Below are 25325 nucleotides of genomic sequence, written 5' to 3' on the forward strand. Positions count from 1 at the left end.
TCAGCGACTATGATATGCTTCTCATTTTGACTATTACCTGTAGTGTTCTGAGATCCTAATAGTTTTGTCTTTCTCCATGTTTTTGTTTACAGCTGTGGCCTGGCATCCTGTTCATGAAGGACTTTTTGCCAGTGGAGGGTCTGATGGCTCTTTGTTATTCTGGCATGTTGGGTATGTGGCACTTACTATGTAAATAAGTTGTAAATTATATGAAGAGAGCACCTGAACATGAAAAAAATGATAGTGTTTTGTATTTTTTCTAAGTGTTCATATGTCCTGTATCTGTAAACCCAGTTTGGAATAGAAAACTTAGCATCTCTCTTTTAGGCTATGGAAGTCATGAAGGGAGAGTATGACCAACTTCCTTGTTTCTTGTGGTGAGGTCATTTCTGAAGCATTTCCCCTCTGAGGTACTCTCTGGATGAAAGACTATATTACTGATGACAAATCAGTATCTCTGAAACATGTGGAATTGACCAGATTCAAAATAACAGACTTTGGTAGCTTTGTGTTGCACTAAAAGAAAATGTCTTTTTTGGTGAGGGAGGGTTCGGGTAACTTTTGTGAAAAAGACTGCTTCTGTGGTGCCATTACAGGGTAGAGAAAGAAGTGGGTGGGATGGAGATGGCCCATGAAGGAATGATTTGGAGTCTGGCTTGGCATCCTCTTGGACATATTCTCTGCTCAGGCTCAAATGACCATACTAGGTAAGCTTTATGTCAAAAATAACAAGGAATTAATGTATTTGTGGAGCAGCAGGGATAAATGTATATTTTATTCATATAGGAATATATTAATTTTGTTTTCTGATTTACTCTTAAGGACGTGTTTGTAGTGGTTTATAAATACATATATTACAAGGAGATTGGGTATTGAATGTGACTGTTATTTGAATTTTGTTTTTCCTTCTAATTTAAAAAATATCTTTCTACATTAAAAATGTTTAGAATAAGGCATTGTAAAACTTTGTTGTTTTTGCCAGAGGACTGCTAAGTACTGTTAAGTGCCCAGAAATACACTGAAACCACGCTCTTCTCCTCCCCCCTCCAAATACTTTTATTTTGACAGCAAATTTTGGACCCGAAACCGACCAGGTGATAAAATGCGAGATCGATACAATCTAAACCTGTTGCCTGGAATGTCTGAAGATGGAGTGGAATACGGTGAGGTTCTTGCATGTTTATCCGTCTTTGAAATCTGACATTCTGTTATAAAAGTGTTCGTTGTTGAGAAGATTTTGCAAAACGAATTTTAGTTTTATAGTTTATGGATTTATAAATTGCCAGCAATAATTTTCATTTTTATAAAGTGTTAATTTTATTGGCCTGATACATTTATAAAATCTCTGTTGACAATGGCTATATTCCTATGTATAGATGACCTTGAACCTAATAGCCTGGCAGTAATTCCAGGGATGGGAATACCAGAACAACTAAAATTAGCCATGGAACAAGAACAGATGGGTAAGAGAAGTTGTACCTATAAATTTTACTTTTTCTGTAATTTTACCTATTTCTTATAATCATGATATTAAATTATGTTGAAAATGCCAAAATGATGTATGTTGAGAAATGTTGATAAAAGTGATGTAAACTGCATGATATTTAGAATCTTTTCTTCCAAAAATGTGTTCATTGATGAAATGACCACTTTCTTTTACTTCCTTGGCTAACTACTTCTCTTTATGGTTTCAGGGAAAGATGAATCAAACGAAATTGAAATGACAATTCCAGGTTTAGATTGGGGAATGGAGGAAGTGATGCAAAAGGATCAGAAAAAAGTACCTCAGAAGAAAGTTCCTTATGCAAAACCTATTCCTGCTCAGTTTCAGCAGGTGAGTAACTAGAAGTGCGCCCCTGCCTACTTGGTGGGAGACTGTGCTTGGTAAGACTAACTGAAGTGCAGAAATAGGTTTCTCTTGGATTATATCATCTGTTGAAGGTATTTCTGTACTACAGACATTTTTTTAGCATTCTTCATATATATCAGGCATTATTAGACATAGTTCCCATCTGTTGCTTTGCAGTTAGTCCTGAGTTTGTCATGAATCTTCTCTAGGTCTTCTTTTATTCTCACCTCCTTGTTATCATTCCAAGCTATCAGAAGAAGGAAAAAAGAGACATGGAGCAGGGAGAGTATGTTGACCCTCTTCCACATATTTTGTCTGTCTTCCACTTTGTTCCCTCAACACAGAGTACACCTATCCTTTTGAAGAGGCAGGCAGGTGTTGCATCTTAATAACATGTGAGATCTTGCAGCTTTTATCAACTTAACCATTTCTACCTAGTGATGTGCTTGCCTGAGTCCATTCCTGTGTCACTAAGAATTAGTGTTAGAAGTAAGGATAGTTTACCAGCTGAGCTGACTTGTATTCACCAGGTTGGAGTGAGCCAGTGACATTATAGAATGGCTTGCTCATTCTGTCATTATAATTTACACACTTAGAGGATACTTGAATATTCTCTTCTTTCCAAAGGCTTGGATGCAAAATAAAGTTCCAATTCCTGCCCCAAATGAGGTATTGAATGACAGAAAAGAAGACATTAAATTGGAAGAGAAGAAAAAAACACAAGCAGAAATCGAACAAGAGATGGCCACATTACAGTATACTAACCCACAGCTTCTGGAGGTGTGTGACGCTCTTTTGGGGGATTTGAGATGGTCTAAGAAAGTAGTGATTAGCGTTTTTTATTGATACGCTCTTAAGGAGAAGGGAAGGGACTCTCAGATGGGTCTGATGAGCAATATCATTTCTTATTGCTGCATTAGGAAGCTAGTTTCTAAAAGAATCATGTTTCTTAGACTTTTTTTTTTTTTTTTGCGGTACGTGGGCCTCTCACTGTTGTGGCCTCTCCCGTCGCGGAGCACAGGCTCCGGACGCGCAGGCTCAGCGGCCATGGCTCACGGGCCCAGCTGCTCCGCGGTGTATGGGATCCTCCCGGACCGGGGCACGAACCCGTGTCCCCTGCATCGGCAGGCGGTCTCTCAACCACTGCACCACCAGGGAAGCCCCTGTTTTTTAGACTTTTAAAGCCAGATCAGTCAAGCAGCAAGTAGACCTAAGTTGAATATACGTTTTTTAATAGACAAGATAAAACCAACATAGTTTTAATTTGGATTCACTTACTTCCACGGATAAAAAATTTTTTTCTGTCAGTTCTAGAACAGGTGGTTTGTTCTTATTTTCCCTACCTTTGGCAGCTACCAAGAATGATAAAACAGTAGTAAATTGTTGGGCTTTCCCTGATCAAGATGGATGTAAATAGTCCTGACTGCTGTTTCCCAGCACCTAAAAAGAAGCATTCTAGAGTCTGGAAGCCTGAGTACCTTCAGAACATCTGAATATCATATGGACTCTAGAGGTCAATCAATACCTTATGTTTGTTCTGAGGCTCCCCTAATGAAATAAGTGATAGCAATATTGTCATCTTTAAGGGCTCTGGCATTTTTATCAGCATGCTTTTTCTTCCTTTCTTTCCAGCAACTTAAAATTGAAAGACTTGCACAGAAACAGGCTGAGCAAATTCAGCCTCCTCCTTCATCTGGCACCCCTCTCCTGGGACCCCAGCCCTTTCCAGGACAAGGTCCAATGTCTCAGATTCCTCAAGGTTTTCAGCAGCCTCATCCATCTCAGCAGATGCCAATGAACATGGCTCAAATGGGACCTCCAGGTCCACAGGGACAGTTTAGGCCCCCTGGACCCCAGGGACAAATGGGACCACAGGGTCCTCCACTGCATCAGGGAGGTGGGGGGCCACAAGGATTCATGGGACCACAAGGGCCCCAGGGCCCACCCCAGGGGTTGCCGAGGCCTCAGGACATGCATGGGCCCCAAGGAATGCAAAGGCATCCTGGACCTCATGGCCCTTTGGGACCTCAAGGACCACCTGGACCACAGGGCAATTCTGGTCCTCAAGGTCATATGGGTCCTCAGGGCCCACCTGGCCCACAAGGTCACATAGGCCCCCAAGGCCCACCTGGTCCCCAGGGTCACTTGGGCCCTCAGGGACCTCCTGGTACTCAAGGTATGCAGGGACCACCTGGTCCCAGAGGAATGCAAGGACCTCCTCATCCTCATGGGATGCAAGGTGGGCCAGGGTCTCAAGGGATCCAAGGTCCTGTGTCTCAGGGACCTCTGATGGGATTGAATCCAAGAGGAATGCAGGGTCCTCCAGGCCCCCGAGAGAACCAGGGTCCTGCTCCCCAAGGGATGATGCTGGGCCACCCACCTCAAGAGATGAGAGGACCTCATCCTCCAAGTGGACTTCTGGGACATGGCCCTCAGGAGATGCGAGGTCCTCAGGAGATGCGAGGCATGCAGGGGCCTCCACCCCAAGGATCAATGCTGGGCCCTCCCCAGGAATTGCGAGGGCCTCCAGGCTCACAAGGTCAGCAGGGGCCGCCCCAGGGCTCTTTGGGACCTCCACCCCAGGGTGGCATGCAAGGGCCCCCTGGACCTCAGGGACAGCAGAACCCGGCAAGAGGGCCACATCCATCTCAAGGGCCAATACCATTCCAGCAGCAGAAAACAGCTCTGCTAGGTGATGGGCCCCGGGCCCCCTTCAACCAGGTATTATTTCTTTCCAACTTGTAGGCATTACACTTTGGGAAAATACACTCTGCACTGAAGTGGCACTTCCAAATGCTGAGAAAGGCAGTCACAGCTGGTATAGATATCTCTCAAGTAGTGATGGTGGCTTGAGAATAGCATCACGGCTGAAGAAAGAAATGAGTAATTAAGTAGATACCAAATACATCGCAATATGAATCTTTACTTCTCAACCTATGTTTTTTAATAGAGGTTCTTCCAGAAAAGATGCACTCCCTGTTGAATACAGTTCATAATTGTCCCAGGGCTCCAAAAGAGCTGTGGCCCTGAGGAGGGTGAGGAGGGAGCATGGGTGGCTCTGATCCTGTCCTGCTCTGTTTTTTGGGCTGTTGCCTTTGTAGACTGGTGTCTCCTGGGCTTGCCAGACAGCTGAGCCACCTCCTATGTGCCTACTGATCTGCCTGCGGCTCTACTTTTAAGATAGTGTGGGGTGTTTAACTCATGAGTATACTGTAGACTATGATCTCACTGTTTTCTTTTTTTTTTTTTTTTTTTTTTGGTAGTATGCGGGCCTCTCACTGTTGGGGCCTCTCCCGTTGCGGAGCACAGGCTCCGGACGCGCAGGCCCAGAGGCCATGGCTCACGGGCCCAGCCGCTCTGCGGCATGTGGGATCTTCCCGGACCAGGGCACGAACCCGTGTCCCCTGCATCGGCAGGCGGACTCTCAACCACTGCGCCACCAGGGAAGCCCGATCTCACTGTTTTCATTTCAGTGAATGCTTTTAGAGATCTCTTGAGTCCAGAATTGTGCATTTTCAAATAGTAACCCTTTGGATGAAGTTCCGTTCAAGTTGTTTTTTTTAGCTCACATATAAAAGTGTTTACAGGAGGGACTATTTCTGTAGAAATTTTCTTGGCTCTTTTTAGAGGATTCTGTTATTGTCAGCCAAGTTTTTTTTACCCATTCTCTGAGCCGTGCTTGAGAGGTGGTATGATGAGAGTTCACTTTGCTTGGGCTGAATTACAGAAGACTGCAATGGGCGTGAGTGGATTGAACACTGTTTGGCTCTGTGGTTGTTTACATTTTTCTGAATTTCATAGTCGGAAAGCATTATTTGGGTATGAACAACTGGGTTTGTGTCCTTGAAGTCAGTCGTGGACCAAAAGTAAGTGAGTGACTGAGTGAGCTGGTGTTGCAAGGCACTCGATTCCTGTGGAAGAGGGCCTGCTGTGGATGCTGTGTGTAGAACACACAACACCTCAGAGAGTCTGTAATGGGAACGTGACCATTGGATTCACTGAATTAAAATAACTAGATTATATGTTCCTCTTCGGCACATCTTCCAGAACTTAAAAATGTCATGAAGAATCTGATGGCATTTGAGTTTATTTCCAGAACTTATTGGGCACTTTTCAGAATTTAGGATGTTTAATAAATCTAGGTTTACCATCCAGAACTGTCCTAAGACTTAAAAGTAATATATGTTTAACTAATACAGAGTATATTTGTGTGTGTTTATAATATTTACCTACCTAACCTTACGTTAGTGAATGAGCAGTTTTCATTTTGGAGGATGAAAACATAATGATCTTTAGCTATCACCTTGTGACAGAAATTATATAAACATGTCATATTCCAGAGGACAGATCTGTTGGGGACAATTTAATAAGTTTTTATTGTATCATATAGTAAAAGATTTTATACATGAAAAGCAAAGTGGCTCTAAAAATTTAATTGACCTATAGAAATATTGGTGGTATAAGAATGGAGGATTAATATATTATAGGGCATTTCATATCTCAGAAGTTGTCTGATAAAAAGCTTTGCTTGTATTTCTTTTTCTTTTTTTTGCTTATATTTCTTACACTGATATCTGACTTTCTTCACTTTGACCAGGTCAGATATTTATTTATTTATTATTTGTGGCTGCGTTGGGTCTTCGTTGCTGTGTGCAGGCTTTCTCTAGTTGCAGCGAGTGGGTGCTACTCCTTGTTGCAGTGTGTGGGCTTTTCATTGCGGTGGCTTCTCTTGTTGTGGAGCACGGGCTTCAGGCGCAGGGGCTTCAGTAGTTGTGGCTCGTGGGCTCAGTAGTTGTGGCTCGTGGGCACTAGAGTGCAGGCTCAGCAGTTGTGGTGAGGGCTTAGCTGCTCTGCGACATGTGGGATTCTCGCGGACCAGGGCTCGAACCCGTGTCCCTGCATTGGCAGGAGGATTCTTAACCACTGAGCCACCAGGGAAGTCCCCCAGCTCAGTTATTTAAACAAGTTGTTTTAATTGGTTAAATTTAATGGAATTGCCTTCAGGTGTTACAGTAATAGCATGAAAGATGTTGATAAGAGCTGCCCTTGAGTAAAAGGGACAAGAAACAAAGGAATATGGAAATTACTGGTATTGAGTTAATGATGACAATTTATAACTGCAGTGGTATAAATGAGTCCTATCAACGCTGCTCTTTCTTGTAGCTAGTTTGGAATGTGAAAGCACTTTTGCTGCTGATGGTTTTGAAACTGCTATGCTATTCTCATGGTAGGTCCAGTCACTAAATGCATTGATTATTTGTTTGTCAAGAGACCAGATCCAAGGTCACTGGGCAGTGTGGGGAATCAGAATTGAGATGTGGCTAGATCAAAATGCAGAATATTAGGACTGGGGACAAGCTGGGCTTGCAGAGCAAGGAGCTTAAGAGGATCAGAACAGTAGGTTTGCCTCAGACAGAAGCTGCAAGAACACACGAACCCGTGTCCCGGGCGCCGGCGTGTCCCGGGTGCAGTAGCTGGGGATGAGCGGTGGGTGCTGAGCGCGGGGGAGTTAGACAGTAGAGGCTGTAGGGGGTGAAAGGAGAGCGGCGAGTGAGCACCTTGCCCATCAGGAGCCCCTTTCTTACTCTCGTGCTGCCGCCTTTTAAACCTGGCCGCAGCCTCTTGAGAGGATGTGGGTATTTTCTGTAGCTGGAAAGGGGTCATGGATGCGAGAGCAGAGTTACCTGTCCTGGTGGGTTTCCAGGTCTTTACTTTTGCTAGAAGTTCCGCCTTTGTGCAGATTGTTGCTGTTTTATGTTATGATTTCTGACTTTCCACTGAGGTTCTTGCTTGGCATTACAAGTAAAGATCTAGCTTTAAATAAAACTTATCAGCAGGTTTAAAATATAAGTGTTTCCTTTTATTATGGTCAGAGAAGTATCTCCTTTCCCCCAATTTAATGACAATTTTGCTATAATGTCACTAGGTATATATTTACTCCTGGAAGCTTTGGGGCAACCTAGTGTTTTTATCTTGTCACATTGTGATACAATTGCTGTTCATGAAGCACAAGCCTTTGATTTCACACCCCCGCTTTAAAAACATCTTTTCAGGAAGGACAGAACGCAGGCCCCCCACCCCTGATACCAGGCCTAGGGCAGCAGGGAGCACAAGGTCGCATCCCTCCTCTTAACCCTGGACAAGGACCTGGCCCTAACAAAGGTAAATATCTGCTTGGCTGAATAAGAGATTATATTCTATCTCCTTTGAGTAAATCTTACAATAGTTTTACTGGTAAGTAATTGATAGAATGGTCATTTGAACCTCTAGGAAAAATAAGAGCATAGTCAATTCAGGTAATATCTTTGTCTTACGTTGTTTTCATAGATTTGCTTTACTTAGCCCAAATTCTGCCCAGAGGAAACAGCTCCTCACTACCAGAAGTGGGCGGTGAAACCCCTTGGACAACCACCAAGAGCAGGGCCTGGGCCACAGGCCGGCCTTGTCCATCTCCTGGGAATGAGAGTGGTTCCTGTGCTAACTGAATGCAAGCATATGTTTTTAGCATCCCAGAGAGCTGAACTGTCTCAGTTTAAACTTTTGATGGGATAAAGAATTCAGAGATTTTGACGGTGTTTTTATTTATTTTTATTTTTTATTTTTTTGTGGTATGCGGGCCTCTCACTGCTGTGGCCTCTCCCGTTGCGGAGCACAGGCTCCGGACGCGCAGGCTCAGTGGCCATGGCTCACGGGCCCAGCCGCTCTGCGGCATGTGGGATCTTCCTGGACCGGGGCACGAACCCGTGTCCCCTGCATCGGCAGGCGGACTCCCAACCACTGCGCCACCAGGGAAGCCCTTGACGGTGTTTTTAATATCACCCCCTCCTCCTCTCAAACTGTGTCATATGTTGAATTCTTTAGCTGGTTACATTGTTCTGTACCTTTTGAAAAGAAGAAAGCCGTGTACCAGTGTGTTGTGCCTCAGGTTGTTGATGATATGAAAAGCACAGAGATGAGAATTGTCAGTGTTGAGATATGAGGCTCTGTGGAAGTTGAGTCACCCCTAAGGGTTGAAAGGGGGCACATGCAGGAGCCACAGTCCCTGCTTTGCCGAGGTGTTCAGCTCTCACATGTGCAGGAAGAGCTGGAACAGGAGTGTGGTGAGTGGGCAGCTACTGGATGGAGAGTTAGAGAGTGGGACTGGGAGGGAGTGTGGATGGATGGAGCTGTACCTTCAGTGCGCCTGAACAAGCGTGGGGGAACAAGTCAGAGAGTAATGAGCATTGTGGAGATGTCACTACAAAGAACTAGACCCCTTTTAATTTTTAATTGGCTAAGCCCACAGCACCTTGTGGTACATGTTAGGTTTCTTGCCCCCATTTGATCAGATGAAGAAAAATCCTTGTCAGCGTTTCAGCCCTAGGACTTTGGGAATTTAAAGCTTAGTCCTGAATTTACATGAGTTACTAGAGGTAGGAAAGGGAGAGGTAAAGGAATTAGGAGAATGTTTATTTTAGTCTCATCCTATGGAAGCGGTGGCCAACAGGGAAAAAGAGAAAGAAAGCATCAAGAACCAATTTCTGGATTTGGGAACCCTAAGAAAAGAAGTCTGTTTCCCACAAGGTACAGCCGTCAGCAAACCGAGAGCCTGCCTCTCTCCCTCTCCCCCACCTTGTGTCTGTCTCCACCTACTTCCCTCTCCTCCTTGCTCGTCCCCTTTTCTCTTCACCACCCCCTCCCCCACCCCCACCCCTGTCTCTGTCTTCCTCCTTTCTCCTCCCAGGGACCAAAGGGGGAAGGGAGAGCCGAGAAAGTGGCCCTGCCATCCCCTACTGGATTAACCAGCACCGCCGCCCGTCACGGGGGGCCACATCCCTTCTGATTTGTAGTGGTGGGTTTCTTTCTCTGGAGGAGCCAGGGTACTTTTAAGCAGATAGAGGTAATGGGAGGATTATTATTCATGGGTAAGTTTGGATGGAATGTGTTCAGCCTCCTCAGGTTAAAGCTCTGCTGTGTCTGAGGTCACACGAAGTCCAAGCAACATGAAGTCAGAGAAGGAGCCATTAGCTGCAGGATCACATTGAGAAGTGAGGGGCTGTTTACCAGGAGGAAAAAAGCCTGGGGTATTTGAACACAAAGGCAACTTCGAAGGTGCTTTCCTCAGCATGGAGAGGACTGGTTTAATGGAAGGAAAGAAGGGGAAGGTAGAGGGGACAGAGAAAGCTTAAAAGAAGAGAGAGTCCTTCTAATGGTGTATTTTTATACTAAGATTTCCAAGTTTTTTAAACATGTTGAATGGTGAGGAGGAATTGAAATGGCCAAGAGAAATGAGTAAAAATGAGAGAGGAAGGATGTTAGAAGGGTAAGGATTATGGCCGACTGTGCCATAAGGAAAGGAAGTTCGTCTTGATTGCCAGGGAAAAGCAGTAAAAGGCATGAGCTGGGCAAGTGGAGGAATTTCATTTTTAAAAGTTAGTTGTTTTAGAAGCAAGAGTGTCCCTTTGCTATCCACTTTAAAAAATATATTTGATTTAAATTGTATGTTGACAGAAAATAGGTGTACATTTACAATGGCTGCAATAATCATTCAGTAGCCAGGAAAACAAATGCCTTCAAAGTAAACTAAGTGTAATTGGCCTCTTTCCATTTTTATTCAGTACTCTGAATATATTACGTATATTAAAATATTTTTAAAAGATCTTTAGTGGGTTTCCAAGCTCTTATCTGCGAAGAATGATGATGATATTATAGATGAGGGATATCATTCATAGAAAGGGACAGAAAAAGTGTTTATATAAACCCTGAAACTGAAGTACAGCAAGGCTGTTTGGTCATCAAGCAGTTATTAGAGAGGTCCATGCTTCCATGTACCTTACAGAGGATTTTGTTACAAATCAAAGTATGAGTTAACAAATCAAGTTAAATCACCTAGGAGTTAAAGGAGAGACATCATGGCAGTGTAGGCCTGTGGCCCTGTGGTGAGCTTGCGGGCTTTTACAAACGCAGAGGTGAATTCCTTGTACTTGGCTTCCCGACTTTCAGCATGAATTTTGCCTGTTGCCTTCTCCCTGGGTATGGGGAGTGGGCCCAACAAAAACACTGAAGGAATGGGGGCAGGAAGGGAAGCCTGTTCTTATGCCTGTGAGGCTCTCTTGTGTTTTCTAAATGAAATCTTCCTATCAACTGAGTTGCTAATCTCATTTGAGATTAATAATTTGCCCTAGGTCGAGTTGCTTAGCTAATGAGTGATGAAATCTGCACCCCCAAAACCCTTGTTCTTTTCATCATATGATGCCTTAGGGACGTTTGTCTCCTAAGTGTGCTGGGAACCAAAAAGGGAAAACATTCTCAATAAAAGCATGCATTCTGAAATTTTAAGATGCTGAAAATCAGACCTACGTCAGCAGGATTCCTGGAAGACAAGGTAAAAATCAGTTTTGTTTCCTTTAGGTGACTCACGTGGCCCTCCGAACCATCACATGGGCCCAATGTCAGAGAGACGGCACGAGCAGAGCAGCGGGCCCGAGCACGGTCCCGAGAGGGGTCCTTTCCGGGGCGGCCAGGACTGCAGGGGTCCCCCTGATAGGCGCGGCCCTCACCCCGACTTCCCCGATGACTTCAGCAGACCAGATGACTTCCACCCCGACAAGCGCTTTGGCCACCGGTTACGTGAATTTGAGGGGCGAGGAGGACCTTTACCGCAAGAAGAGAAGTGGAGGCGTGGGGGCCCTGGGCCTCCGTTTCCTCCTGATCACAGGGAGTTCAGTGAGGGGGATGGCCGGGGCGCGGCCCGGGGCCCTCCAGGGGCGTGGGAAGGCCGCAGACCTGGAGACGAGCGCTTCCCCCGGGATCCTGAGGACCCACGGTTTCGAGGGCGCAGAGAAGAAAGGTGGGATGGATACTTCGTGGGTCCGTTTCTTCTTCCCTGGAGCTTTCGACCTGTTCTCTCCACAAAAGTCTCTTTCCTCTCTCACTTGGGGAGAGAGTACCCTCCCTCCTCTAGGTTTTGTGTTTAGACTTAAAAATATGTATATGCCTTTAACATTTATGTGGTTCTTTTTTGTCTCTACAATTTAAATTTTTTTTTTTTTTTTTTTTTTTGTGGTACGCGGGCCTCTCACTGCCGTGGCCTCTCCCGTTGCGGAGCACAGGCTCCGGACGCGCAGGCTCGGCGGCCATGGCTCATGGGCTCAGCCGCTCCACGGCATGTGGGATCTTCCCGGACCGGGGCACGAACCCGTGTCCCCTGCATTGGCAGGCGGACTCTCAACCACTGCGCCACCAGGGAAGCCCTTGTCTCTACAATTTAGAAATCTTTTTCTTTTTGCTTATTACTTGGTCCTTTTAAACAGATAGGTGGGGTCAGTGTACTGTAAAGTTTCTTGGAGTTGAATAGAAATCTCCAGGTTCTCTTGGTTAGAATGATGAAATGTGAGACAGATATCTAGATTGAGAATAAAGGAATTATTGAGTAGATAGTTTCTTTGTAATTGCCTAAAGATCTTAACAAAATCCAATCAAACTGAAAAATAATCTTGCTATTAAATTAGGTTGAGGTCAGGCTTGAACACTCAACTTGCTTGGGGTAACAAAAGGAATAGAAGAAGTAGGAAGAAAAAAACAAGAATTAGTGAAATCTCAAGTGAGACTCAGAATAATCAATGATACAATAATTGATTATTTACCTTGTGCTAGATGTTACTTCATTTAACTGTTAGAGTGAGTTGTGAGATAGGTGTTACCGTCAGCATTTACAGATAAGGGATGACACGGAGAGTCAGAGCACTTTCTTGGCTTTGGAAGGTCCCATAGGTGGTAACTGTCAGAGCAGCTTTAGGCCTGGGCCGTCTGACTGCAGTGCCCAAGCTGTGCTGTCCAGCACTCCTGCCTTTCCTGCCTCAGTCCTCTCTCCTGTGTCTTTTCCTGTCATACTTCTCATGACTGTCGCTTGCAGGTAATTGAAGTAAGGGTTGGCAATCTCCGTTCTCACGGTGTGTGTTAGAAAAGAGTGGCTGATAAAATGGCCAGGGAGGGTGAACTAGAGGGGTTAAAGGAAGCAGCTATCAGAGGGGAGTTTTTAATAAAAAGATTTAAGAGCTCTCTTAATGACATCCAAGTGTTCACAAGTCTGCAGGAACCTCGTTTCCAATGGCTTTGGCATCAACATAACTTTCATTGAGTTCATGAATCTCTGCATCTTGTGCGAAGTTTCAGGTTTTGCTGTGCTTCAGTGTGTCGTATCTCACTTGCCAGTGACAGGGCCACCCCTCGGCTCTTGTGCTGTCTCCAGCTTGTGCTCCTCTTCAGGAGTGCCAAACGTGTCCTATTCACGCTGTTTTCGCTTTTTCCTCTTCCTGAGGCACAGCCTCCCAGATGTTTGTGGCTCACTCCACTTAGATCTCTCCTCCTGTTCCTTTATTTTACCCTGCTTTATATTTCTGCATAGCACTTAGCACTGCTTGACATTAAGTGGTATACTTATTTCTGTATTACTTGTATCTCCCAGAAGCACAGTAGCTTCCTGCAGGCAGGTCCTCAGAAACTAGAGCAGTAGTGGTGACGCCCTGTAGCTTCTCAGTAACTGTTGAATAAATGAATCTGTTAAAGGGGGAGATGTATTTGACAGGGTTCAGTTCATTAGGAGGTGTGCTACTCAGCTTGGGCTGCCATAACAAATAACACGGACTGGGGGGCTTAAACAACAGAAATCAATTTTCTCACAGTACTGGAGGCTAGAAGTCCCAGATCAAGGTCTAGCAGGGTGGGTTTCTGGTGAGACTTCTCTTTCTGGCTCTCAGGCACCCACCGTCTCTCTTTGTCCATGCGTGATGGAAAGAGAGTGAGCAAGCTCTTGCTGGTATCTCTTCTTATCTAAGCCCACCGTGGGGCCCCATGCGGAGAACCCCATCTAACCTAAATAGCTCTCAGAGGCCCATTTCCAAAGGCACCTTGGGGGATAAGGCTTCAACATATGAACTTGGTGGAGGGGACGCAAACATTTAGTCCATAACAGGAACTGTTTTCTAATTAGGGTGCATTAGACTCCCCCTGTCCTTTTGTAGCTCGGGCAGTCGTATAATGGCTGCCTGGACAAGAAAAGAGTCCTGCCATGTTTGGGGAGTCCTCCCTGAATCTGTCTCAGGGGAGTAGTGTCCTCTGCTGACACTCTTCCTGCTCCCCTTAGCTCCCCGTGTCAGTTCCACCCTCACCTTAGGTGGTTATTTCAGCCAACCTCTGGGTCATACCCCTCCGCTTGCAGGAGCATGGCTCATTAAGTTACCTCAGGACAAGAAGGGTATTAAAAAGGTAGCTAGTAGCTGGAACGGTGGAGTGAAAAAAGGAAAGCTCTTTTTACAGTAAAACACCAAGTTATAAATGGAGGAGGAGTGATAGAATTAGAAAATCACTTCTTTTAAGCACCTGGTGTCATAATTGATTCAGGCAAGGATCATCAGTGGATGCTAAAAGCCACTGAGTAACAAGATTGTGGAGAATCAGGATATTCCCATGCTGCCAAAGTATCACCCTACAGATTACTTAATTGCAAAGGAGAAAATGTACCTTTGCTACAATGAAGTTTTGTTGCCATACCACTTTTGCATCATAAACAGTGAGGCAGACTGGCATCGCTGTGAAGGTATAAGACGTTTTGCCAGAAGTGTTTTGCCTGAATCTAATCATGAGGAAGCGATCACATGAATTCAAATTGTGGAACGTCTTGTAGAACGAGCCATTTTGAAGGATGGATCCTTCACAAATGTTGGGGCCTATCTCAGTAAAAATTAAAAAATAAATAAGTAAAGTCGAGGTCATGAAAGATAAAATGCATGAGGGGGGGGCGGACTGTTCTAGATTCAGGTAGACCAAAGAGACGTGACCACTAAATAATAGTGTGTGATGATGACGGAAATCTATAAAGACAACTGTAAAGGATGTTTTGAGGACAATTGGAGAAATTCAAGTTGGACTATATTAAATAATATTACATGTTATTTAGAGTGATAGTAGTGTTATTATATAGAAGAAAGTCCTTGTTCTTAGAAGAAATTTACTGAAGGATTTAGGGGTGAAGCATCATGTCACAACTGGTTTTGAAATGGTTTAGAAAATGAATTTATAAATAGATGGATAGAGATAAGACAAAGGCTCACGTGGCAGAATCTTAAGAACTGATTAATTAATCGCAGTGAAAGATGTATGGACATTTGTTGCTCTATACTTCCATCTTTACTGTAAGTTTGAAATTTTTCGAAATAAAATGTTGGAGTAAAATATAACTGAGTGGAAACTCAGGAAAAAGCAGAAGGCCTGGCCTGAGAGGAAGCCACGAGCAGGCAGTTCATGCAGATGGCCCAGGCCCTTTCCCCCTTCTGATCCTTTCTCCAGTTTCCGTGGCCTCTCTTGGGTGTTCATGCACCTTTCCTGCTGGCAGACCCCTGTTCCTGCTTCCCCACAGGCTTCTTTTACAGCTCTGGCACCCCCTCATTAATGATCCTGCTTCAGTAACACTCCTGGCTGACTTAATTTCCCAGTTCCAGAATTTCTGAGAGGTGGTGAAATTGTCCACCAGCCCAGGCACCAGATTGCCAGCTTGCCAGCAGGTGGGCTACCCATAAGCCAGAGGCCCTACCAGTATACCAGTCAGCTGTGGGCTGGGGCCATTGGTGAAGTTCATGGCCACCAGGCCTGCCCCTGAGTAGAGGTGGGCTGGGGCAGGTGGCAGAGCAGATGCCCTAAAACAAGTCGGGTATAGTTAGCAGGCATGAATCTGTTCCCTGCTTTTTTCTGATTATATAAGTAACATTCATTATAAAAACATAACATGGTAATATGAAAAGTATTGGGGAGGCAGTGGTAAAGAGCCTGGGCTGGGTGTCAAGACTGGCTGAGTTCAAATCCCAACACTTATTGCGTGTCCTTAAGTAAATGACTTAATCTCTCTGAGCCCCAATGTACACATGGGTAGAATGGTAGTGTCAGTTTCTTTTCTTTTTTCTTTTTCTTTCCTTTCCATATTTTTTGGTGTGCTGCATGGCATGCGGGATCTTAGTTCCCTGACCAGGGATCGAACCCTTGCCCCCTGCCATGGAAGCACGGAGTCTTAACCACTGGACTGCCAGGGAAGTAATAGTGTCCGTTTCATAAGGTGGTTGTGAGGATAAAATGAAATGAAATAATACATGTAAAGCACTTGGCATGATATAAGCACCTAAAAAATGCTCACTGCTATTATTCCTGAAAGCCTAAAACAAAATTAAAATAACCCTACCTTCTGGTACTTTTCCCTCTTGCCTGTTTTTATGTGCCATATTGGGATTGTAAAATGGGTACTTTAAAAAATACATACTTTTATTTTGTTTTTCTCCCATTTGACATTGTATCATATTTTCTCACATCATTATGCTTCTTTGAAACATGAACTGAGGACTACAAGGTATTCCATTAGGTGGATATTCTGTTGTTTTTCCCTAACAGCTTCAGGCGAGGAGCCCCCCCGAGACATGAGGGCCGTGCTCCCCCCAGAGGAAGGGATGGTTTTCCTGGTCCCGAAGACTTTGGACCAGAGGAGAATTTTGATGCTTCTGATGAAACAGCCCGAGGAAGAGATCTCAGAGGTCGAGGTCGGGGTACCCCACGAGGTGAGCTGAGAACCCCGGGTCTGGGAAGGACAGGGGTGGAGAGGTAGGTTGTTGTGGACACCCCTGAAATAGTCTGTGAGTGCGGCGTTGCTGTGTTCTATTGTGTAGGAGGAAGGAAGGGTTTACTTCCCACTCCTGATGAGTTCCCTCGCTTTGAAGGAGGTCGGAAACCAGACTCCTGGGATGGAAATAGAGAGCCAGGTAAGGCAGTAGAGCTGCTTGTGGCTTAGGGTCCCACGGTTCACAGAGTGTGGTCCGAGTACTCCCCCAGGGGTCCGCTGGGTTCTCTCTTTAGCGACTCACCTCTCCATGGCAGGCTGGATTGTCTTCATCCCACAGTGTAGACGGAATGCAGGAGCAGAAGGGAGAACCCAGCTTTCTCCTACTGAGCCAGATATTAAAAGAGATTTGTCTGAATGCCACTCTTTTCACTAAATTGTTTTGTTTTTGCAAAGTATAGTTAAATGAACTAAAGTTTTCTCAGTCTTCATTTCTGCTATGGCAAATGTTGTTAGAACTCTCATAAATGAATTCTCTTTGGGATCCTCAATAATTTTTAAGAATGTAAAGACACTTTGAACCTAAAAAGTCTGAGAACCACTTTTCTGGCCCTTCCCTGCCTCCTTTTATTTCAGGAGGTACGTTGATTTCTAATCTTGACCCTTTTTGTGTACTCATGATGTGACTAGGTATTCAGGAAATGTTTCTTGCATGAGTGAATACTGGTTTTTGAGTTGCCACTTATTCTTTTTTTAAAAAAATTAATTAATTTATTTGGGCTGTGTTGGGTCTTCGTTTCTGTGCGAGGGCTTTCTCTAGTTGCGGCGAGCAGGGGGTGGGGCACTCTTCATCGCGGTGCGCGGGCCTCTCACTATCGTGGCCTCCCTTGTTGCGGAGCAGAGGCCCCAGACGCGCAGGCTCGGTAGTTGGAGCTGCCACTTATTCTTGACAGTATAATTCCTGTCTGCTTTTAGTTGCACTGTACTTTGGTATAATGAGATGGTCAGATTCTCAGCCATCTGGATCTGTGTTTTCTGTGTTCGGGCCAGGTCACGAACATTTCCGTGATGCCGCCCGCCCTGAACATCCCCCTCACGACGGCCACTCCCCAGCTAGCAGAGAACGGTCTTCTTCTCTCCAAGGCATGGACATGGCATCCCTACCACCCCGAAAGCGCCCCTGGCATGATGGGCCAGGAACCTCTGAGCACAGAGAAATGGAAGCCCCAGGGGGTCCTTCTGAGGATCGAGGAGGCAAAGGTAAGTGAGGCCGCCGGTGATTTCAGCTCAGGAGCTACGGATGCCACAGCCCTGCCAAGAAGGCTGCCGGGATCCCGGGAAGCCTCTTCTCCAGGCCAGCCCCATCCTAGTGTATGCCTGTTCTGTCTGTCCCCGGCTGGGGTACTGCGGGTCCTTTCTCCACTCTACCCTCCAGGGCTTAGAGTGTGCAAAGGCACATGTTCCCAGCTGCGGTACAGCCAGTTGGAGCTCTCAGTGGGTGACTGCAAGCTCAGCCGCTACGCAGTTCTCCTCCACTTGCTTCCAGGAATCTCTGGTTTGTTCACATTTTCCACTCCAGCTCTCTTTCAGATTGCCCCAGTACTTTCTCTGCTGATCTGTGAGACTCTTGCTCTAATTGGCACATGTGCTCTCTGGTAGTGGCTGCTCTGATCCCTTGAAGGGTGTCCCCAGTGGCAGGAAGAATTGTCATCTCAGGTTCTGTGGTGGTTTTTTGTTTTTAGTCTGAACCCAGGAGGAATTCAGCTTATGCCCAGAGTCACAAAGACTTAGGGGAGTATGATCTGGAAGGGGTTTTCTTTTCAGGGGGGCAGTGGATTATTTCTACTACTTGAAACTTTGGATCTTTATTTTAGAGGCAGCACTGACTTTTAGCCCAGAGCAGTAGCCACCAAATGCTAACTACAGCTGTGGTCTCAGGTTAGGCCGGACTGTTGCACACGTGGTGTACTTTGGAGGCTGCTGGAAAGACTGCCTGTGTGCCTCGACCTGTGCTCCACTCCTCAGTTCACCTGCCTCGTGGTTGTAGTCCCTTCATTACAGAGTTCTGCCTCTTGTTCTCGATAGTTTGGTTCTTCTCAGTGCAAAGCCCTCAGAAATGACCTCGTGTCACCAGTAGATCCCCCACCCGAGTGCTCATTTTGTTGCCGGTTCGGGTGGGCGCTGGGGACACCTTTGTAGGTCCAGGGCTGAGGCCACGTGGCTAGTGTGGAAATGATGTCCTAGCTGACAAATTCTCTGCCAAGGTACCTTCAGATGGTACTCAGCCAAGGTACCTAGGCTGAGCTTTGTCAGAAAAGAAGCCAAAATGCCTTTGGCTATTTTGGCTAGCTTTCTCACCTCCTTGTCTTAGCTGGATTCAAATTCCATTCAAAAATTTAAGACGAAGTTGGCAGTAGTATTTTGATAATGCATTATGGGAGATGTGTCCAAATCCGATCATCTCAAGACAATAAATCTTAAAGGTCAGAATCTTAAAAGTCATTATGATACCTAGAGGTTTGTGTGTCTAAGTCTGGTACAAATAAAACTATCCTGGGAGAAGCACTAAAAGCCAGTGTTTTTCTTTTTGTGCTTTTGTTTTTCAAGAAATGTTTTATCTCGTTATTTAAAAGGAAATCAAAAGTGCTATATAGTTGTAGGATAATCATAGTAAACACTTACCCTGGTTAGAGCAATTGTAATAATTAACATCATCAACAGTTTGTATTTCTTAGTTGCTTCCAATATTAAGTCAGTGCTTTTCAAACCTTCCCCTGGAATACCCCTGGCGTAGGAGGGTGAAGATACACATCTCATGGACTGTAGGTATGGTCCATGTGGTCGGTGACCTCCAGGAGGTGCTCCGTGTTTATCCCTTGGCTCCCTGTCAGTTCCGTCACGGCCTCGGGGAACACGTGTGTAGGTGAGGCTGAGGGGCGTACAGCCACAAGCCAGGGCCAGGAGTGAGATGGTGGTCCAGAAAAGCAGAGGCACAGCTTTCAGTGCTCTGAGGGCTGTGCTCATGTCCTCAGAACTCTGCTTTTTTAAAAAAAGAAGTGTTCCACTGTCTGTCATCATAGAGTGAAAGTTTGTACCAGGAGTTGTTAACAGTTTCTGATGGAAAAAAAAAGTCACATGTAAAACCATTGTTTCGTTTCAGGCCGAGGGGGCCCCGGACCTTCTCAGAGAGTGCCAAAGTCCGGACGTTCCAGCTCCTTGGATGGAGATCACCATGATGGATACCACAGAGATGAACCTTTTGGGGGCCCTCCAGGCAGTGGTACCCCTTCTAGAGGGGGCCGGAGTGGCAGTAACTGGGGTAGAGGGAGTAACATGAACTCTGGCCCGCCAAGGCGAGGAGCTTCAAGGGGGGGTGGAAGGGGTCGGTAGAAGTTGGGGCTCAATACCCCTCAGCCTCTCTGGACAGTATTTAAGAACTTCTGTGGACTTTCCAAGAGAAACAAAAGGAAACCTGCACCGTGTAGCCCTGAACTGTTTCTGGGGCAGCTGAATCCCAGGAGCCCCTGATGTCTTCAAGGTGAAGAGACTGCTGCCAGAGTAGCTGGCTACCCAGAGTAGCTGGCCGTGTTTTGTCCTGTCTGCCCACACTGCCCTAAATCCCATGTGGGCTTGTGAAGATAAGAGCTGGAATTTTCTTTTTTTTTTAAAGTGTCCCAAGACATGGAACCTCCACAAATTTAAGTTCATGTCCAATTGGAAATTTGTTTCTATATGTACAGTTTGTCAGAGAAAAAGTTGTTTTTGTATGAATACAGAATGTGATTTACGCAAGAGTTAACAGAAAACAACTAGTCGTCAAGTGCTTGCCTTAAGGAAACCCTTAGCTTCCATTGCATCCGGTCTGCTGAGGGGTGTACAATTATTGCTTATATTTGTGAGCATACTTGATGGGAATCTCTAAGTCAGCTAAAGTCATCTGTGAACTTTTTGTTTTTAAACAAATTCTTATCTAGCCATTCTGTCACACTTATTTTTGTAGTAGAGTGAAAAATACTTCAAAACTATAACAAGGTTTGACGTAGATTCAAAGCCTATACTTAGTTAGATCTACTCTGGCAGATGGAAAATTATACACCGGAGGAAAAAAAATCTGGATGTCCAAGTAGGGGTCTTCCTTGGCTGCATCTCCTAGTAATCACACCTTAGACCTGAATTGCCTTTTTCTGATGAGAGGAACTTGACATAAACCAGAAATCAAGTACACATACCTTCTGAATACTGTAAATCATTTTATAAATTGTTCTTAAAACAGTTGTGCAAAACTTAAATAATTTCTTCCTCTTCCACACTAGCTATGTGGAAACACCAGTGTTTAAGGCAGAGGATTGTTCCAGCTTAAAGTAAGCCAGGAAGTTCTCATCCACAACAAATTCCTTTAGTTTTAAATAAATGGAACATTTGCCCAGTTTGAATTGAAAGCCAAAAGTTCAGTTTGAGATAACCCCAGCATACTTTCTATACCAACCCCTTACTTTGTTTTTATAAAAAGAAAGCTTTTATTATTCAAAGACTGTCCTATGGCCACTCTAACGTCTCATTACTTTGCCAGCTTCAGTTTGGCATAGGAGAAAAGTTTCCTTGACAAATTTAGTGGTGCTGGAAAGTGTCAGTAGTTGCTTAGGAAAGGGATACTGACATAGTTGGGGAGTATATAAAAAACTCCTGATTCTCCATTAATTTAAAAAATGGTAAGTGCTAAGTTATCTCTGCAGATAAAACGTTGACCACACACACACTGCTTTTTCAGGGTGTTAGAACCTAGAGACTGCAAGAGATTTTTTCTTTACTTTGCGATTTAAAACATCCCATTGGGGCTTCCCTGGTGGCGCAGTGGTTGAGTCCACCTGCCGATGCAAGGGACATGGGTTCGTGGCCCGGTCTGGGAAGATCCCACATGCCGCGGAGCGGCTGGGCCCGTGAGCCATGGCCGCTGAGCCTGCGTGTCCGGAGCCTGTGCTCCGCAACGGGAGAGGCCACAACAGTGAGAGGGCCGCGTACCACAAAAAAAATAAAAAAATAAAACATCCCATTGATCAGCACTTTGCTCTAAACACGTTTAGGAGACTCAGGATTGCTTTCGGTTTGAGGATATTCTTTATTTGCCCTCCACTGGTATAGCTTAAAAAGAAGTTGTAATCAAATTCTAAGAAGCTAAAAAGGGATCCAGAGAGCAAACCCATACATAAGAACTTTATCATAACATTCCAACAGTCTTTAACTTGAAAAACAAAGTACCTCAGCAAGCAGATAACCAGATCACATTTTGAGAATGAATTCATTTAGAGAAAACTGAAAACTCAACATTATATATTTATTAATTACTTAGTAATGCATTACTGAGTAAGTGATGCATTTTAAGGTATCACTGTCAAAATACATACAAGATGTTATGCTTTGAATTTTATTAAAGCTTAGATTTCCAAACAGTGAATTCTTGAAAAAATGTTTGGAAAACAATTTTTAAAAATACAGTAGCATGAACAAAGAAGTCAACACTGTGAAATCTTCAGCCATGCAAACTGTAGAGAAATTTAGAACTAAGAATGCAGATTTAACAAGGGGGTAGAAAATGCAGCCAATGGTACAAGTTTTCCAGTCAAAAAATAAATCACTCCCCCAAAACAGTGGATTTGCTTTTACAAACACCCCCTTGGTTGTTCCTCTTGAGGTAGGTAACCCTATTTACTGAGAGGGGGACAAGGGAGCATTCTTAGAGAATATGGGGGGCTGGGGTAAGTCTACAGTGTGGATGTTGGTCACTTTAGTGTCCAATTCTTGCAGCAAGGCTTAGGACACTGATAAAAATCTAAATTTTGAGGTTGGACAAAAGGGCAAGGCTCTACTGCTGCCTGACAGCCAGTGTCGGCAACACTGGAAACAGTTATTTTCAGATCGTGCAATCCAACATACAGAAAAGTGGTTCACAACCTTAGCTGGAAAAGGAATCATCTGGAGAGCTCAAAAAAAATGCTGATGCCTGGCTCCCACCCCCACCCCTGCAGAGACAGACTGAGCTGATCTGAGGTTTGAGTCGTCAAGTAATTCTCATGTGAGTGGAGAACCACTGGCATAGGATTTAACCATTTTAAATAGTTTACTTCCTGGTTAATATACAGGTAGTGACAAAACGTGTAGTTTTCTGGACTCATCAGAATATTGAGCTCATACTTTCTGGCAATAAATTAGTTAAGTAAGAAGGTCCTAAACAAAAGTTAAGTGCTAAACCTAAAATGAAGGAAATTTGGCAATTAGATATGAAAAGCATCTTACATTGCATGAAGATAAGACTGTAAAGTGTAACTTATAGTTAAAAAGCAGATCATAAAATTAGGAATGAAAAAAATTAGGCCTTGTAGAAATCCATGGTTTCCATCAAATAGCGAAACCGCACGTAGATCATCTGTCTCCCAGGAGTCCCCTAGCTCAGTTCTGCCCATGGACCTCTCACAACATTTACATGCACCTTACTGGGTACTTCTTACTGGATGCTTCTTGGTCCATCGCTTTCCTCGTCTAATACAGAATCAATTTTCCTTTAATTTTATAAGGCACCATGTTTACAACTCCACTAAAAGTAGAAAAAAACTTGAGATAAACCGTCCTAACTGAAGTACTTTAAAAAATTCCGGTGTCTAAAATCAGTATTTATTTTGATAACTCTTATGGATCCACTCACATTGAATACGGAAAAATAATTTCCATGAGCCGAAGAGAACAAGTTTACTGTACTGGATTTTTTTAAGTGACAAAACGTGGAACAGATGTCTGAGAAAAATAATAAGGGCAGTTAATTAAAACGGAAGAGCCAGTGTTCTTTTTCTTTTTCAACTGAATGTAATCTAAGACCACGGTTAACGCAAAAGCAATTTATCATAAATGCTTCACAGTATGTCACCAACTCAAGGACAAAATTTAGTTCTCAACAGCACTTGCTGCCGAGTATAGCACAAAACGCTGAACTTGAGGAACTTCCGAAACACCTCATGTCTCAATTTTATAACAGCTGCTCAGTTTAAAGATTTCGCTCGCACAGTAAAGGAGCAGCCTTTGCCCCGCGCGCTCTGGGAACGGCGGGCGAAGTCCTTGGCATGGCCAGCGCTAGGCCCCTGGGCCGGCTGCGTGTGGTCTCCCGACGGCGCGTCCCGGGGGCGGACTCTGTGTCCTTTCCGACGGCGCGGCCCCCAGGCCTCTCACACGGGGAGCGCCTTGGCGAGGGTTGCTCCCGGGCCCAGGCGCCCGAGCGCCAGGCGCAGCGCGGTGCCCGCGCCACGAGGGAGCAGGCCCAAGAGCACGGCGAGTAGCGCGGCCACCTGCGCGCAGGCGCCCAACGCCGTGAGCCACGTGCTGCGTAGACCCAGCGCCGCGTACAGCGTAGAGCCCAGCGCGGCCACGTAGAGCAGCACGGGACGCGACGGCGCCTCCTCGCCGCGCAGCAGGCGTCCGCATGCCGCACCGCCTCGCAGGAGCGTGCCGCCCGCTAGCGCCAGCGCCGAGCCCAGCGACCACAGCAGCGCGAACTTGCGGGCTCGCAGCAGCAATACAGGAGCGTAGAGTGCAGCCAGGCCGAAGCAGAGCGCGGCCAGCAGCAGGCACACGCCGCTCGCCGCCAGCCGCTGAGCGCGCGTCACGCTCGGCATGCACGTCGGTCCCGTCGCCGTCGTCGGCTCCGCGGAGCTCCGGGCCCACGTCCAGCGCAGGCCCGCGCGGCCGAGCCACGCCCCCGCCGGCCCGGCCCCGGCCGTGGGCTCTTCCGCCTCTCCCGCGTCGAGCAGCGGCTCGGCGGCCCCCGGCCCGCCCGCTTTCCCCTGCGCCAGATACTCCTGCAGTTGGCGGTGGAGGTCCGCCATCTTGGGCGGGGGCTTCGGGAAGGGGAGGGCTGCTGCCCACTTCCGGGTTTGCTCGGTCGCCGTTGGAAGCGGCTCGGCCCTCGGTAGGCTGTTGGTCGGCCTTGGCGGAAGGGGCGGGGCCTGCGGCTCCGCGCCTTCAGCTGCCTCCGCTAGACCCGGGGGTGGGAGCTCTTTGCGTTTACCCTCCTAGCACCGGATCTTGTCCTGTGTCCGGTGTAGGCGCTGTGAAGGCCTGGATGAATCATGGCAGCATTAAAAATTAGTTGAGGGGCGTGAGTCGGTGTGGTTATGAGAACTTGAAGGAAACTTAACGTGTCTTGACCTTATGGATGTCAGTATCCTGTTGTGATACTGTGTTACAGCTTTTCAAGATGTTGCTATTGGGGGAAAATGGGGAAAGGGTACACGGGATCTACATATTTCTTAAAAACCATGCTAATCTGTGGCAATAAATTTAATGTTTTTAGAAGCTCATACTGCAGGTCCTAGGTGGTTTCTTTGGGAAAGCTACAGAGGTGAAGAAGAGTTAATCCCCCACTCCCACCAATTTGCTTCTTTTCTCTTCCCCGTTTCAGCGGAGGCCTGGAAATATTCTTGAGTCTTTCAAGCCTCTTATCATGTATCCTTGGCCCGCCTTGTCATGCTCCTCGCACTTCTGGGTGTTCTGAGGTGGCTCCCACAGCCCTGCTATTTTTCAGAGCCTCTTTGAAGTTCTTCAGCCTGTGGTCACGTAGGTCACAATTTTCCGGGGCTCTGCCAGGGCTTCAGGCCCCTCTGGTTTCTACCTAATTCCCATACCCGGACGTTGGATCAAGCTGCACCTCCTGCTATTTACTCCTATCCCGCTTAGGTGCACCTTTTCTGAGTTCTCATCTATCTTAGCTGTGAAAGTGTATTGGTTTAAGGCAGTGCCAGCAGCTTGAGGACAGGTTCTCTTCCATCTCCCTTTTCCTGGGGCCTGGAAGGCTGCTGCAAAGGCACACAAACAGATGTTGACCAGATTGACACAGTTGTCGATTTGTGTACAGTA

At 45.8% G+C, this 25325-nt stretch overlaps 2 protein-coding genes across 6 annotated transcripts in view; one reads left to right on the forward strand and one right to left on the reverse strand.

Moving 5' to 3' along the window:
* Window positions 1-20236, forward strand: part of WDR33 (WD repeat domain 33) — a 104037-nt gene extending 83801 nt beyond the window's left edge. For 4 of the 5 annotated variants that reach the window (XM_059052598.2, XM_067025793.1, XM_067025791.1 and 1 more), the window contains 13 exons: window positions 93-171; window positions 597-707; window positions 1069-1163; window positions 1377-1463; window positions 1695-1834; window positions 2477-2629; window positions 3482-4570; window positions 7903-8011; window positions 11240-11678; window positions 16265-16428; window positions 16537-16629; window positions 17478-17687; window positions 19588-20236. In XM_059052598.2, coding sequence (XP_058908581.1) covers window positions 93-171; window positions 597-707; window positions 1069-1163; window positions 1377-1463; window positions 1695-1834; window positions 2477-2629; window positions 3482-4570; window positions 7903-8011; window positions 11240-11678; window positions 16265-16428; window positions 16537-16629; window positions 17478-17687; window positions 19588-19817 — 2999 coding nt within the window. In that variant the 3' untranslated portion in view covers window positions 19818-20236. The remainder of the gene's footprint in view (window positions 1-92; window positions 172-596; window positions 708-1068; window positions 1164-1376; window positions 1464-1694; window positions 1835-2476; window positions 2630-3481; window positions 4571-7902; window positions 8012-11239; window positions 11679-16264; window positions 16429-16536; window positions 16630-17477; window positions 17688-19587) is intronic. The other variant, XM_067025794.1, reaches the window with a different exon arrangement.
* Window positions 20237-23079: 2843 nt separating this feature from the next.
* SFT2D3 (SFT2 domain containing 3) lies at window positions 23080-24321 on the reverse strand. Its single transcript, XM_059052633.2, has one exon. The coding sequence runs from the start codon at window positions 24293-24295 to the stop codon at window positions 23639-23641; it is 657 nt and encodes a 218-aa protein (XP_058908616.1). The 5' UTR covers window positions 24296-24321; the 3' UTR covers window positions 23080-23638.
* Between the last annotated feature and the right edge of the window lie 1004 nt (window positions 24322-25325).

The sequence above is a fragment of the Kogia breviceps genome, chromosome 2, assembly GCF_026419965.1.
Source record: "Kogia breviceps isolate mKogBre1 chromosome 2, mKogBre1 haplotype 1, whole genome shotgun sequence".
NCBI classification, from domain to species: domain Eukaryota; kingdom Metazoa; phylum Chordata; class Mammalia; order Artiodactyla; family Physeteridae; genus Kogia; species Kogia breviceps.